This window comes from Stegodyphus dumicola, chromosome 11 (genome assembly GCF_044657685.1).
Source record: "Stegodyphus dumicola isolate Sdum_Otavi_A_Nest chromosome 11, ASM4465768v1".
Classification (NCBI taxonomy): domain Eukaryota; kingdom Metazoa; phylum Arthropoda; class Arachnida; order Araneae; family Eresidae; genus Stegodyphus; species Stegodyphus dumicola.
The window spans coordinates 161,303,277-161,319,968 of record NC_140778.1 but is presented as its reverse complement, the minus strand read 5'-3'; the positions used below and the strand labels follow the sequence as shown (position 1 = coordinate 161,319,968).

At 34.0% G+C, this 16,692-nt stretch overlaps 1 protein-coding gene across 1 annotated transcript in view; it reads left to right on the top strand.

The window, feature by feature from the left end:
- Positions 1 to 16,692, top strand: part of LOC118190956 (uncharacterized) — a 90,308-nt gene that overhangs the window by 3,570 nt on the left and 70,046 nt on the right. Inside the window, exons 2-4 of the mRNA XM_085826188.1 lie at positions 618 to 712; positions 5,435 to 5,544; positions 7,057 to 7,241. Coding sequence (XP_085682314.1) covers positions 618 to 712; positions 5,435 to 5,544; positions 7,057 to 7,241 — 390 coding nt within the window. The remainder of the gene's footprint in view (positions 1 to 617; positions 713 to 5,434; positions 5,545 to 7,056; positions 7,242 to 16,692) is intronic.

The window sequence follows — 16,692 nt, the reverse complement described above, 5'->3', positions numbered from 1 at the left end:
GTGTCTAAATTAAATTTACTTTTCAAAAGACAACAATAAATATTCCTCAGTTCGGATTTTCCGTCTTGGCAAAAATATCGGACAAACGCGTTATCAGATAACTATCATTTTTATTCTCTAACGAATTTTTCTCTGAGAAACAGTTTGGCAGTTCACTGAAGTGAGCTTCATGCAGTAGTCAGTATTATTCAAACATGTAAAAGCGCATCATGTTGCTCTTGTCTCGTTCGATATCACTGGTGTATTCGATTCATTTCGAAGAACACCTCTCTTATCTTCATTATTTCAAATAGGAGATGATCCCCCGAAATATATTTGGAGTTCATATTATGCACCGCCAGAGTTATGTTTGCAAGCATCACGTTTAAAAGGAACCGAACTTTAGATACGTGGAAATTGACAGAGTAATTTTTGAGTTGTCCCCACGAATTTTGTAGCTCTCCTACTTCGTAGCTGGAAATTGAAAAATTTATATAATTATTTATCCTGTATTTTTGTATATTTACATATTTTATATCAATTGAAAAATTATTTAGCATTATAGTTTTATATTTTTTCCACTCATTTATCTCGGGAAAAACTGCTTTATATTATAAATATATTATTATTTCGAACAGATTGCTAGGAGGGAAATTTTCAGCGAGTTTGTTGTCAAAGAATTCCACCAGACGGAAGGAGATTTTTGGATTGAAAGAGATCTAAGCGCATTCGGGTAATTGTATTCTCTAACTCGCTTCATTTTCACACTAATTTCAGCTCTGCACTTACTCTAAATGATTCGGATATTACAAAAAGTGTTTTCAGATTTAAAAAATAACAATTGTTTTGTGTTTACAGGACTTTCATACTATTTTCTTTTCCAAGTTAATCCAAGAAGACCTGTGGAATAATATTATTTATATGCATTTATTACTGAAATTGCGATATATTATTAAAATGCAATAATATATATTATTGATATGTAGTTATTACTGAACGTTTAAGGGAAAATATCACTCTCCCTTAAAAATATGTTAACAGAACAGAGTATAAATAGAAATTTTTCCCGAATGTATACAGCTTATATACACTGCTGGGCTACACTAGGAATTAAAGTATGCAGCAGAATCTTATTTATATATAATAAAATCCAATGAAAGCATAATTAAATTTTCAGATTGTTGTGTGTCACAGCGTGCAGAATTCAGTACACAGAGCTGCCAACTCTAGCAGCAACAGCAGCTATAATAGGTCTGGGCATCGAAATCGATGTCAAATGTGGGTTTTTCATTTTATGCGACTTCAGCTCCATCCCAGAAATCATCAATCGTAGTGGCTGGTGCATCTGGAGTGTGTCTCTCGCCAACTCAATAACCATACGCTTCTCATGGGTGAGAGATCTGGAGAAGTGCTGGCCAGGGCAATAGTCGCACCCCTGTGTGTAGATTAAGGTCAGAACATGCGGCCGAGCATCATCTTATTGAAAGATGGCGTAAGTCAGGCCTCGAATATAAGGCGTAACTCATCTTATTGATGGCGTAACTCAGGCCTCGAATATACACAACCATGGTCCGTAACACATGAGAAGCAAAACAGGGGCTGTACACATTACTGACTTTGATAACAAGAGGCGATCAGGATATGTATCCTTCCGGGTTCGTAAAGCACAACTCAACCCCTTAATTGCTCGGAACAGTGTATTATCTATAGACAACAAGTTACTTATTTACAAGTCCATTCTCAGACCATTACTATGTTATGCTAGCCCTATCTGGGCTCACACGCGTAAAACCAACAGAGGTAGGCTACAGGCCTGTCAGAATGTTGTACTCAGACAAATCACTAATGCAGAATGGTACATCAGGAACAACAGAATTCATGAAGAGCTGGGCATGACGCAGCTAAGATCTTTTTATTATAGGCTTGCCAAACGCTTCCACAGTAGGCAACAAGCCATTGACAACACATGTATTAAAATCTGTGGATATGACTACAATGATCTCAGGCACATTGACCGCCCCCTTGCCCAGCTGAATGTTTACATTATGTAATTCGTTCCTGACGTGTTTACCATTTCTCGCCTACCACCCACCTCTGATTTCATGTATTTTAATGTACATTCTCTTTTAATGTATCAGTACCAATTGCTTATATTTTATTTATTACATTTCATATTTATATTCTGCATCATGCATCATGTACTTTAAAATTATCCAGACTACTAACTTACTTGCTAAACTTACCATGTATTTGTAGTCACAGCTCGACAGCTTCCTTGGGCTTCCACCATTACAGCAATTTTTGACCTAATAAATTTTTTCAAAGAAATATATTAGGATTAAAAAAAAAAAAAAAAAAAAAAAAAAAAAAAAAAAAAAAAGATTAATTAATAAATAAATTCCTATATATATTCATTTATCATTTTGGCCACTATTTAAATGCTCTATTTGAAAGTTTCTAAATCACAAAATTAATTAAATGGAACCAAACTGTTCTACAAGGGGTAAGGCCTCTGGCCTAGGCACCCTGGTGTCGCAAACACCGCTCTACTGGGGAGGATATGTATCCACAGCAGCACGCCAGGTACTGGGCTTCAGGTATGGTAATGTTGAAAGCACGTTGGCAACGTTCTTTCTCCCTGGTGCCTCCACATTCATCACGATACTGTGCACAGAACTAAGATTCATTTGCGAGCATTACGTACTTCCACTCCTATGTTCAGTGCCATTATTCATCCCGACACTATAGTCGAGCCTGTCTCTGTTGCAAGTGTCAGAGGTAGTTGCAGCAACGGTTATCCGTGCTGGCAGTCCGTCTTATTTTATACGTGTGGATACTTGTCGTCCTGGACACGAGCCAAGTTCCTGGCTAAACAAACGTAAAAGTTCCTGGCTCAAGAAACGTAACCTGGCCGTATGATCCTACATGAACATATCTGTCTTTTCGGGCGTTACCTGCCTGGCATGGCGTTTAGTATAGCCCTCCTAGATCCACCGATTCCATACTCTTCTAACAATGATGACTCTGGTGTTTTCCTCATAACCGAATTCAAAACTGACAACTATCAGTACGCGAAATAACAATTCGCTTCCGATATTTAAACTTCATTTTTAGAAACTTAATATAAAGACTAAACTGTGATTTTTTGGAGAGGTATATTAATAATTCTCAAGAATATTTTACTTGAAGAAAAGAAGAATTGAAGGATAAAAGCAGAATCGAAAGTTACCGGTATCATTATGTGGTTATTATCTCATATTTTGGAATTGATAAACAATTTTGCGTTACAGCAATTTATGTGACATAACCTGTGTATGTATTATGGAATATTTGTAACATTCAATATCTGGGAGTATGTCGACGCCGGAGGCGCTAACTGTGGAAAATGTGTATTATTTTTATGCTCTATACTCACCACGAGGAGACGATGATGCTTGTTGTTGGAGCGCCATCTCGCGGCAACTTCTGTTGAGTTTTTTCTTTGCGTGTGTCCTGAGACGCAGTCTAGAGATGTGCATTATTCGTTTCCTTAAATGAAAAATAGATTAGTGATATAGTGTTGCTTGAAGTGTTTTCTTTTTTTCTAAATATGCGTTAAACTGAACTGTTGACTAGCCCAAAGATTTAGTATCTTACGGAATGAGTGTTTTTCCTAAAATTGAATATTATGATAATAGAAAGTGAGTTCCAAAATTTTGGATTTTTATTTTCTTATTCAGGATTACCCGAAAGGGACAAATATAGAGTGGTAAAGACCGCTTGGTAGTACACCACTTATTAAAGTGATACCTCTAACCTGCGACCTATGCCATGTTGCTTGTTCGGGAAACTCCATCTGCTGAAAGCGGAGGGGGAGGGGAATATTTTCCTCACGTCCGCGTTAACATGGAGAAAAATGGTTTTTCAATTGTGAATGAACGTGGCCGCGTTAAAGCGGTGAAGGTTAATAGTGGTGTTTATTTGTACTATCAGAATGTTTGATACATGCGTATATAAGTGTGTGTGTAGTTAGAGAACGAACTCGTGGCAAAACCACCTTCCTAGCATGACAGCCTCTGAAAGAGATCAGTATTTCTGGAAATATAAGTGTATGTAGGTATTAAACATCCTCTTATTAAGACGACCACCCGCAAAAAAAAAAAAAGAGGTCATATTTAATACTTATATTTATTTATATTCTTAAAAATACTGATCGTCTTAGAGAAGAGGTAGAGACAAGAGGGGTCATTGTAAATTTTTAAATTTTAAACCTTTTTGTTGGTTACAAACCAGAAATAACCTTCATTTCAACAGTATCAAGTAAAGGAAATAAAAATAAATAAATAAATAATTTAAAATTATTAGTAGACAGCAAAAATACCAATGAACTTTGGTGTACTGATACCAGTTTTAATTTCATTGTTTACAAGAAGTCTATTCTTGTCAGTTAGAAAATTATTATAAACCCATATAAACCAAAAGAAGATTTATTTGACATCCATTTCGATTATATTGATACCAGCAAAAGTAAAACCAATACAAAACATAGAAAGTTTTGACATTGATGTTAGTTGTATAGGTGTCAGGTTGATACCAGTAAGAAAAACTCACAGAGATCAATAGAAACCAGGAAAAGTCAGTAGAGACCAACATAATTCTATGGGTACTAATAGACACATAAGAAAAACCAGCAGAGACCAACAGAAACCAGTAAAATGCAGCAGAAACTATTATAATTTTACGGGTACCCATCAAAAGTTTTATTAGTTTCTATGGGGCATTTTTAGCAGGGACTCTTTTTTGCTATCTTCTCTTCTCGCCGTCAATTTTGGATTACATCCAATCTCCTGCTTTTCCTTCGTCACTGCCCAATTTCATTGCAGTTCTAGTTGAGCTTTGACTTTCGTGACTGCCACAAGTCATTTCGACCTTCTAAAACCATAATTGAGTTTACATTCACCATAGCTGACTTTTACCTCTTCAATGATTTCGACAAATATCAAAATTTTTGCTATTCTTAATATTTTCATGGAAATAATTTTTCATGCTTTAAAATAAGCTGCCTACTATTATCGACGCGTTGCATTTTACTTTATTAGAGGGTTTGGCCCAGTAGTTCACTTCGCCTGGCCCACAGCTGCCTATGACTTCCATGGTCCCGGTATGATTTATAATACGAGATTTGAAATGCCTCTTGTTTGATTTTCTTTGTACAATGAAGCTTTATTTCTGTTCTTCTTTCACCTCTCGAATCTATGCCAACATATATTATCTGGATCAAAACAAACGATTGTCTGCATAGAAACCTCACTCTGTAAGCAGAATGCGTTTTGAGAAACACATATTTAGATGTAATAATGATGAAATGCCTCAGTTATCATTCGGTATGACTGGTAGAATTTGTTAAACATTTATTTCTGAAACTTGGTAAACGCATTGTGTTTAGAACATAATTTGATTATTGTTTTTATTTCAGACCGGTAGAAAACGAGGGAGAATTGTATGCTGTCTTCTATGAGATGGGATATCTACCATGTTACGAAAGGAATTACGTTCGAGGTGATCCCATATATCCCGTCATAAATGGTAAATATTTTTCCTTTTGATGGAAGCTTACAGACTGTACATTTTAAACTTAAAGCAATGCTTAATTTCTTCATGAAATTCAAAGATAATTTTGTGTTTAGAACTTGCAACTAAATTGCCAAATTCTTAATATTTTGATTTTTGAAGCCTTTAAATATAAATTACGGGGAAAATTAGTATTTAAGTCATTTGAATGTACATTACATCAGTATGATGGTAACACTCTTCATTTATGCAATGAATATAATACACGTATACCGAAAATGTGATTTGTAATTTATTTCTTCATTATATTTAAATATAATAGCAACTTGTTTAATTGTAGTCTTAGTGAAAGAAATCAATTCTGCGTAGAATGCTTCATTTGAATGTTCTTATGTTAATATTTTTCATTCGGGTAAGTATAAGAAATAAAGGCACTAGTATAAATTCATAAAAACTTCAAATTAATTGTTTTATTTCATATTTTAAACTGATGATCTATATGTTTCCTATCTGAAAAAAAAAAAAAAAAAAAAAAAAAAAAAAAAAAAAAAAAAACAACCTCTGCTGAGACTATAGATTGCCCATAAAGGAAACTCCTAATTCGGAAACGTTATCTACACTCATGTCCATAAATTAAGGATAATGCAAAATCAGGAATTTTTCTGAATTTTAATATTCTAGAAAGGAGAAGGGTAATTTACACTTAAGATGCATTTAACTATTCTGTAAATCTGTCTTTATACGAAGTGCGCCCATAAAATAATTGGACAGTTTCTTATAAGTAAGAAAATGCTAACTAAGCTTCAAACAAATTGATTTCCTTGAAAATAATTTCCTGAGGAATCTACACAATTTTTCCAGCTTTTCTTCAGGTTATGGAGGTACTGTTTATAGTCGCTGGAACTAACCTTGTTACGCATTAACTAAAATGTTACTCAAAATATGCGTAACATTTGAATTTGAATGGCGTCCTACATCTTCTGAGTATGTGTGATTACGGCAAAGCCTTGAGGGCTATCTGCGCAAGGGGAGGGATGCCTTCGTGGATGACTTTCTAAGGGTAACTGGCATTATACACGTTACACATGGGGATAACCACGAAAACGCCCATGCAGCCAGCCCGTTCGCGGGATTCGAACCTCGGACCGAACTACCAGTGTTCAGCGGCTTTTACTGCTCGGCCGTTGGTGGGAGCGAATGGCGTCCTGTATTTGGTTCAGCTTCATCTCTTTCGCGGCAATTTAAAGCAGTCGCGCCACTCATAGACTTGTATTCTTGATAATGACGCATTACCATATACTGTTTGAATAATCTGCTTAGCAACAGCTGATATGTCGCACTTTCTAAACATACATTTATCCCTTCACTTTTTTATTTTATCGTTTGGTATTTTAATTTGTTCGGTTACTCTATGGGTCCACTTTGTAATAATGTAATTCAAATTAAAATTCTATCTTGCAGAACTCTCTTTAAAGCGTTTTCTAATCTTGTGGTTTATCTGACAATAATATATGTCTTAATTTACAGATATCAATTACGACGTAAAGAACCTGCGAATATTCTCTAGCATTCGTTTGGATTTCGATCTAAAGAACACAGCTCATATGGAAATAGAATCAGGTGGTTTGCTTGGAATTGGTTCTCCGTTTGAACCTTTTTTTCCGGATATTGCTATAAAACCTGGTTGGCATTATGATATACGATTACAGATGGTGAGTGATACATTTGTAAAATGATAAAAAATCCCACCATACAAATCTATTTATAGTTTTGCTATTATTACGTAAACCTTAGCTTTGTTTTACTTAAAAACCTTTTATTTCTTTCCCCACAACTTCATTAATTTTTTTATCATGCGTTCACTTCAATATATTCATATTTCAAATGGTGCTGCGTTTCCAAGAGCTCGACGGTACCAAAACAATACTAAGAATTTTTATTAATTTTCGTTCTTGACTTTCTGTTATTACCTTTCTCAATTGCGAATCTTGTGTAATATAATTTTTTTATTGCTGCTGCTGTTCCAGGAGTAGTTAAATATTGCTTAGTTAAATACATTGTGTCTAGTTAACTTGATGTAAATTATCTCGTTTAAGAACTACATTTATTCAAAAGTCTGGCTAAATATGAACATGAAAATTATATTAATGTAATCTTTTAGAAAATGGTATAAATGTGTGAATAAATGTATTGCATTAGGATTGCTGAAGTTAACGCATCGCCAGCATTTTAATAAGTTATTTATACTGCCAAGGAATAGATATATCTTTTCAAAAAATTAATAACAGATATTGTGATAAGAAACGAATTTAACCTATATTTTTCAGAAACACAATGCATTCTTTCCAATGAAAAAGAATAATAGATTTTTCCACTTGGGAGAATAAAATAAGAAAATGAGAAACGGTGGCTATTTGGAGAACTTTCAAGCTGTCATGGGAAATAATCCTTCCCGCAAGAGTGATTGCAGATATGTTCTCATCACTAGGTGTTGGTGTATTTAATTATGGCAAAGCACACGAAGGCTATCTGCCTAAGAGGAGGGATGCCTTCGTGAAGAACTTTCTAACGAAAACTGGCTCGTATACACGTTACACATGGGAAAAACCACGAAAACACCTATGCAGCCAGCCCGTTCGCGGGATTCGAACCTCGGACCGAACTACCAGTGTTCAGCGACTTTACCGCTCGGCCGCTGGTGGGCAACCACATTACAGAGAGAGAACGTATAGCAAAAGTGTAGCAGAATGCGAGAGCCATCTAGTGACGAATTTCGCGAAAGCCACTGAGAACTGGTAACCGGAATTTCGTTCAGTCTGGCCAAAGACATTCTTTGGTCTGGCAGGCCTTGAGTATAAGTTGGCTTTGCTCTCCACCCACTAACACAGAGCGTCATCTGGAGGCTGCTACAAACCTGAAAAAAGAAACACTGATAGCGCATTTTATTCCTGTTTCGTAGATATTTCTTATCTAAATATAATAGAATTATGTACACTACAATTAGTATTTCATTGCAAAATTAGTGACTAAATGTTTGCTCTTCAAATTCGCATAAATTAGTTACGTTATTAAATTTATCTATACAAAAATAATATTATTTTAATTACCTTAAAAAGCTACTGCAAAATAGTGAACACTCATTGTAATTAAGAAATTTATTACTTGTATTTCATCATTGTAAATTGGGCATCATTGTAAATTGGGAAAACCACGAAAACGCCCATGCAGCCAACCCGTTCGCGGGATTCGAACCTCGGACCGAATTACCAGTGTTCAGCGACTTTACCGCTCGGCCGCTGGTGCGGTCTCTCATCACTAGGACAAAGACCTTTTAAGATACGAGTACTAAGAGCTTTGGATTTTGATAACCATGCTCTTCACTAATTTTTTCAGGAGAGTTTTGGGGTGCTCTTCCCTTTATTAGTTTTGATGGTATGATGGATGGAATTATGGGATAGAAATGAAGTCCTGCAAATATACAGGTCATTCCATGAGCTCACCGATTTTTCTTTCGAATGTCTCCGACGATGAGCATTGTCGTTCATGAAAAAGATCGAACATTCATTTCAAGCAGGAAACAATAGACATAGTCTAGGAGAAACTCGGTGTAGTATCAGTGTGAAAATAATTCTTCATATCTTCCGCTTAGGCACCGTTATACCTAAGTGGCACCGTTATATAACAGTGGCCGTTATACCGCTTAGTCACCGTTATACCACAAAGTCATTGTTATACCACTTATACCATTTATATAACCGTTGGGGGCCTAAGTGGAAGATGTGAAGAATTATTTTACCATTGTACATAATGCTCGTTTAAACAATATCTTATCTATCCTAATTGTGAGCTTCTTGGACATTCAGTCGAAGATAGTGGTCTTTTTTCTTTCTTTGCACTAGCTGAAACCGAAGTACTGCTGTTCATGGTGAATGGAGATTCGTCTGAAACCTTTACTTCGGTTGCCTATCCCAGCAAGTACAAGCTATCTAAATTAAGTAATCAGAATTTTTCTAGAAGCATTTTTATTTAGGTTTCCATAGGTCTGTAAAACATTTACAAAAGTTACAGTCCCGTTATGCCGGAGTTTTAAATAGAACTTGATGGTGCATTTTTGCTCAGAACTCCTTATCTCTAATTTTTATGAAGCACGAAGAAATTTCACTTCACGAAAAACGCGGAATACAATATGTATATGAACTTACGAATCTTCTTCTTGAACTGAAGCTATGACAAGCTGATCTTAGTGCTTCGTAAAGGAAAATTTATCTTCCTCTGTGTTACGAAATTTAACAGAACAGAACTGACACCACTTTGTCTGACCGAGAAGAATGCTGTGGAGCAACGCATCCATGTTAATTATAGGCGCCACTCAATCGTCTGTGATAACTGTTATCTTCATTTCCTTTATTTATTTTTTATGTCGTTTAAACGTATTATGTATTTACCTCGAGCGTGTGACGTAGATAACTGGATCATGTGACATATTTTCTTTCGCGGACAACTCTGTTTACAAGTGGGAGTTCAACGACGGAACGGATTAAAAATATTGTCAGTCCTGAGACATAATGCAAAATAAAACGACCTTGAGCTAACTTTTGGATTGATGTGAATGACTAAAATAATAGACTACTAGTTTTTGATACTCCCAGAGTGAAGATGGTTAGAAGAAAGTATAAAAATCTATATCAAGTTTTCTTAGTACATTAAAAGTTAGCCCAGGAAATAGTTGGCGACAGTGACATCATCCGTGTGTCAAGATGCTTCGGTCGATCAGCCTACTCAGTATTTCAGTAATGGATTAAAAGGGTAATCAAAAGACAAAATCATCAAATTATAAATAGCAGATATAATAACACATTGGAATATTGTGCGTCGTGAAACATAATGGATATAATATTGTCTGTCCTGTAACATCTACATACTTTCCAGTTAAGTAGTTATTTAAAAGCAAATTTTTATGTTAAGCTCAAAACTCATTGATATGCTGAAATAATCGCAAAAGAGGGAAAAAAAAACTAGTATTCTATTTCATGAAGGGGATTAAATGTTATGAAAACGCAGTATTTTTCAATATTTTTATCTCCTACAGAAAACGAGTAATAAAATGAAAAAGTATTTTCCCATTATTTTCGCTTCTCATGCATTTTTTTATTAAAACGAAATTTGGCATTTAATGAGAACTATAGATCGCGATTTTCAGTTTGTACAGATCTCAAGCAATATATATATATATCCTTGTGATGTACCAGCTTTTGTCGGGAATAAATAGAATGGTCAATAATCATAAATGTAGTCGTAGCTTAAATTATCAGACGATGATAAGTTTAAAAAACAGGATCCATTTATTATTGGCCAGGAGAAATAGCAGTTACAAAATCAGATATCCGGAGTAAAATAAAAAGAATTACTAATAACTTTTTGTATGAAGTTTACTGCATCGTGACATTTAAGAAAAGCCCCCGATATACTTTTGCGAGTCTTTTTATAGCCTCTGGAAAGGCGGAGCTTCCAAGAAATGACGTCAGCCTCGTCAGCCAATCCAGTTCGCTTTAAATATTTCCAGAACATTCTATAACTGTACGTATAGAAAAAGGCTGGAAAAACAACTTGCCTACGGGGCTGTGGATTTAATTCCACGTACTTTCAAATAAGAGAACGTTGTCATTAAAAATGAAAAGAACATACAGTTAGAATTTTAAGTGTATTCTTGACTATAGAATTTTATTATTACAAATATATATATAAGTCTTTGAATAATTATACTCACATTTAGCTATAGATAATTCTATAGAATTTATTAATGGTGTATTATTGTATTTAAATAAGTTTATTACATTCTTTTTTAAATGCTAATATTGTTTATTCACTTCAGATTTTACCAGAATTCCTTAGGTTTCCAATATTATCTGAAAGCGTTCTTAAAAGCCATTACACTTCTAGAATTTATATGTAAAATTTATTCTCGCGTGATAATTAAATATAGTACTATACGTCTCTGCTGTATCTAGAAGCTTGTGTTAATGTTCTTCAAATCTTACTGCACTGGAAGTGAGTTATCGCTTTAAACAAAGTCTTAAGAAATTAAAGTAAAATAGAAAGGCACTTCTTGTGCAATAGACGAACTTCTGGTACTTCCGGGTATTTAATTTAACATAAGATAAAAATAAATTCAAATGTAGTCTGCTCACGTAGTCTGCTACTACAACACCAAAATATATTACTTGAGCTGGCTCAAGATAATTATCGGCGCCTAGTGTAAACGTCCGCTAGGAACACGCTAAAAACAGAATAAAACTCTGGCAGAGCATAATAAGAAAGAGTAAGACGAGGTTGCAAGAAGATTTAATTCTAAATATTTAAATCTTCGCTTTAATGCACAGTAACCAACTTGCAATCTGATGATGTTATGTTGTGCCCACATCCATAATAAGGATCTATTTGCCTGTCGTGTATTATGGACTATAACCCCCATAGGACAGAACATCCTCAGGATGTTCTATTTAAGTCGCAATATCCCGGGACATACTTGGGATGTCCTGAGTGAGTTGACTCTCAGATGTTCTGAGGACATCGTAATTTAATATTCTGAGGATTTCTTATTTAAGTTGCTATGTCCCGAAGATATGAGAGGATGTCCTGAAGATGTTGATTCTCAGATGTCCGGAGGAATTCATAAATTTCACATCCTGAGGACATTCATGCTGCACTGTCCGGAAGACTTCGGTTGTAAAGCATTCTGAGGATATTTGTTCTCAAATTTACCAGTTTTAGGTTTTGACATTGCACATCTGAAACTTGCACATTATTTAATTTTCATATGTATTTTACTAAGTTGTTTTTAAATGCTGTACGTTAAAAATGTTGATATGAATGAATATTGATATGACTGATGATTTATTCTTTTTATTTTCTTATTACTTTAAACTGCTATTTTTTCTGACGTTTTTAAAAATTTATTTAGGCATGGGAAAGATTTTTTTCATTAGCATTTTCTAGAACATTTGCTAAATTCTAAATAACATATATTTTTTTTTATAAAGAAAATGTTTAAATTACATGTATAATTACTTGCAGATTACAAATGCTACTAAAAATATAGGCAAAATTAGAAAAAAATCCCTAATTACAGAAGGGAAAAGACATTTTAATCGTGCACACTGTTATTGATATTGAATTTTACAGTCATGCGATAATTTCGCAGTAAAAGAATTCTCTTTAATGACTATCTAAGATTCTAGAAGCTATGGTCGTCTATAGAGATAGTCGTCTTAGAGAAATAATGCTTAATATCAATATTTATTTATAATCTCAGAAATATTAGTCACTTTCAGAAGTGGTCGTTTGAGAGGGAATATTCTATACATTTATTTACTAATACTCTGAGATTCCAAATTTGTTTATATTCTCAGAAATATTGGACAGAAGATGCTCATCACATACCTGCAAAATTTTACATTTCAATGAAAATGAATTGAGTCTTATTTAACTATTTTCCAATTAATTAATTAATGAGATAAAGAAAAAATTATGAAATCTACTGTTTGTTACGAAATAATGTAGGAAGTTCTGTAGAACTATTAGGTTGTCCAGAAAATAATGCAGGTTTTTAACCTATATCTTTAAAGTATCATAACTCAACTAATCAAAATAAGCACCAGCCGAATCGATGCATTTTGGCAACGAGATAGAAGTTTATTTATGCCGGTAGAATAAAATTTTGGAGTTCTGGACGGGATAAAGTTGTCAAAGGCATTTTTGGCCTCATCTTGGTTTCTGAAGCATTTCTTCTGTAGAATGTTATCCAGATGTTTGAAAAAGTGGTAATCGGTCAGCGAGAGGTCAGGCGAATATGGGAGAAGAGGGAGAGTCTCGTATCCCAATTCGTTCAATTTCTGTAGGGTCAGTTGCACGACGTGCGACCGAGCATCGTCATTAAGAAGAACTGGCCGCTTTCGGTTCACCAATGCCGAGCACATGCGTTGAAAATTTTGGTGCATTTCGTTGATTTGCTTTCGTTGATGTCATTAATTACGTTTCGAATTCATGTTATTTATGCCATTTTGACAGTTAAATGTGTTAGCTATCTTCAGCTTTATGAGCTGTTACCGTTCTGTCGTGAATTATGTGTAAATCTCAACGGATGTGTTTATCTGCCTTAATTGTTTCGCCCAGATTTAGAAAGCTGTGGTGGATGAGACCGGCCGCAGATCTCCAAACAGTCACCATAATTTTCTTTTGGTGCAAATTTGGCTTTGGAAAGTGTTGTGGTGTCTGACCACTGTCCAACCACTGAGCCGAATGTCATCAGTTGTTAGAGAGAATCCGCTTTTCATCGCACGTAACAATTCAATCAAGAAAATGGTGGTTTTTGTTGCGAAGAAAAAGAGCAAACGACACTTCAAAACGGCGATTATTTTTACTTTCGCTTCAATTCGTGAGGCACCCGCTTATTGAGCTTTTTTGACTTTCCTATACGATTCAAGTGATCAGAAATCGTTGTTTTGTTTACGCCAAGCTCCTCCGCAAGCTGTCGAACAGTTGTGAACGGGTTTGTTTCAACTTAAGTCTTCAAATCTTCTTCATCAGCTGAAGAACGTCCACGACGCTCTTGATCCTCCAAATCAAATTCTCCACGACGAAACATTTCGTCCCACCGTTGAACTGTAGATTCTTTAACACTTTTCTCGCCCAATACTTCGTTGACATTTCGAGCCGTTTGTGCTGCGCTGTGGCCTAGCTTGTACTCATGAAAGTAAATTGGCAGAAAATCCCGTTTTTACATTAAAAAGAAAACACCTAGTAAATACTTTTTAAAATAATTTTGGAACAAAATGATTATTATAGAAATATAGAGCAAAAATAGAACTTCAAAATGATATATAAACCAATGTAATTCAAAATATTTTTGTTGCTAAAAATGTACAAGAAAGATAAACAATTGCAAAAACCTGTATCATTTTCCGAAGAACCAGATATACTCTTTCGTGTCATTTCACACTCTGTCCGGCAGACTGTTAGTTCCTCGTATTCTTCCGCAAATCGCTGAACGTCTGACTTGAAACGAAATCCAAGATGGCTGTGCCATGCTGTTAAACTTGTGCTATGGATATTTTGTTGCATGAAAAGTAAGTTCAGTTGCAGTACTTGCATGTTTACTTTTTTGCTTTTCGAATTTATCTCTTTTACGTTATTTATGTCATTAATTACGTTTCGAATTCATGTTATTTATGCCATTTTGACAGTTAAATGTGTTAGCTATCTTCAGCTTTATGAGCTGTTACCGTTCTGTCGTGAATTATGTGTAAATCTCAACAGATGTGTTTTAAAATATCTGATTTGCCCTGCTATCCAAATATTTATGGCTAAATATTTTTTGGTCCCTTTTCAGTTTCAAAATATTATGTGCTATCAAACTGTTTATTATTTTATTGCAGCAATGAATTTATATTAAATAGTTTGAATAATTGTATAAAAATAAGAGTTTGCATAGTTTTGTCAAAAATATGCATGGTTGAAACAGTATCTTAATCTAGTGTGACTAGTATAATAATGACAGTTTTGCATCAGGAGAGTAAGAGGGTCAGGGGGTGGCGAATGACGTCACAGGTGCATCGTGCAACGTCATCGATGACATCACACCAGGAGCGTGTCCAACAACATCACGAGTTGAGTTGCATATCTCCTGCTTTTCATTTAAAATTAGTTTTTTTAAATTGGCAACGGGAAATATTTTCTTCATCTTAATTTGATGATATGGCGTGCTGCCCTCTATTGATGAAAAAGTGAATTATATGTTTTAGAAATATATTTTTAAGTCTGGTGTTAAAATTATTCAATGTGCGACTCTGAAAACAATGTAAGAGAAACAAATATAAAAAAGATTGTTCATCATGTCATGAAAATGAAACTACAAGTTAATTAGTTTTTATTACTTAATTTTATTCTGATACTTTTATTCTCTCTAGTTTCTCATGAAACTTTAACTTATTTCTTAGGTTTTCTGTTTATAATAACATATTCGTTTACTGTCATATTTTTTTAATACTTAACGTTTCTAATTTGTAATATTTTATTTAATTTCCACATATTATTTTTTTATACATTTCGTAAATTTTAGCATACCCTGATTTTTAACTTATATGTTATATTTTACAAACGTAATTGTTCCCGCACATGCTGTTTATTTGTTACATTACTTAGTTTTAGATGCAATTCCGCATTTTTTTTAACGTTATAGTGTTCAATATATTCTGAATTTAAACTTCATTTACTTTTTTTAACTGTTCTAGTATTCTATACACACTTAGCTGTTTTAAATTCCGTTTAAAAAGAAACGTTTATTTTTCGTGATCTTAGTTCTTTTACTAAATTTTCTACAGAATTTCTAGTTTCTATCACATGTTTAACAATATCTTCCTTACATTACCGAATATTTTTAAAAAAAATTTAAGTCTATAACTGTTAATTGCTTTTCTTATGTTCATGATTTCCCTTCTTAGTTTATATTTCATAATTCTAGATTAACTTATTTATTATACTGTTTTTATTTCTGTCTCATCATTCGTAATTCTAACATTTTATTCCATTTTAGTCTTTTTAACAATATGGATTGTTTTCATTTATTACGTATTCAGACATTTCCTTACAATTTTTAAAATACTTGTTATGCTCTCCAATCATAATTGATCAGACTTGGTTTTACTTAGAAATTTCCATTCACAACTTTACTGTTTAATACCATTTATATCTAAACGTATTTCTTTCTCATATAGTTTTAAAGTCTTTAAAAGTTTCTAACATCATGTTTAGTTTTAAATCCCGATTATGTTTAAGTGTATTGATAATTTTCATTTCTAATTTTACAACCATATTCAGTGTTTCATCCACAGATACCAAAATATTTCATACATCTTCTGATATTTAGTCTATGTCACATTTCAGTACTTCAAATGAATTTACGCTGCTCACACTATTATTTTTTCATGTTTTAGAGACACTGACTATACTAATTTTACATTTTCCCTACACTATTTGCATCTATATCCACACTCATGAAAAACTAGCAATGTTTTACATCACATGCATAAAAAAATTCTAAAAACCAACCTTTTCAGTATCGTACTCAAATTACTAGTTTCCAGATGGGAATTAGCAGTATTCTTT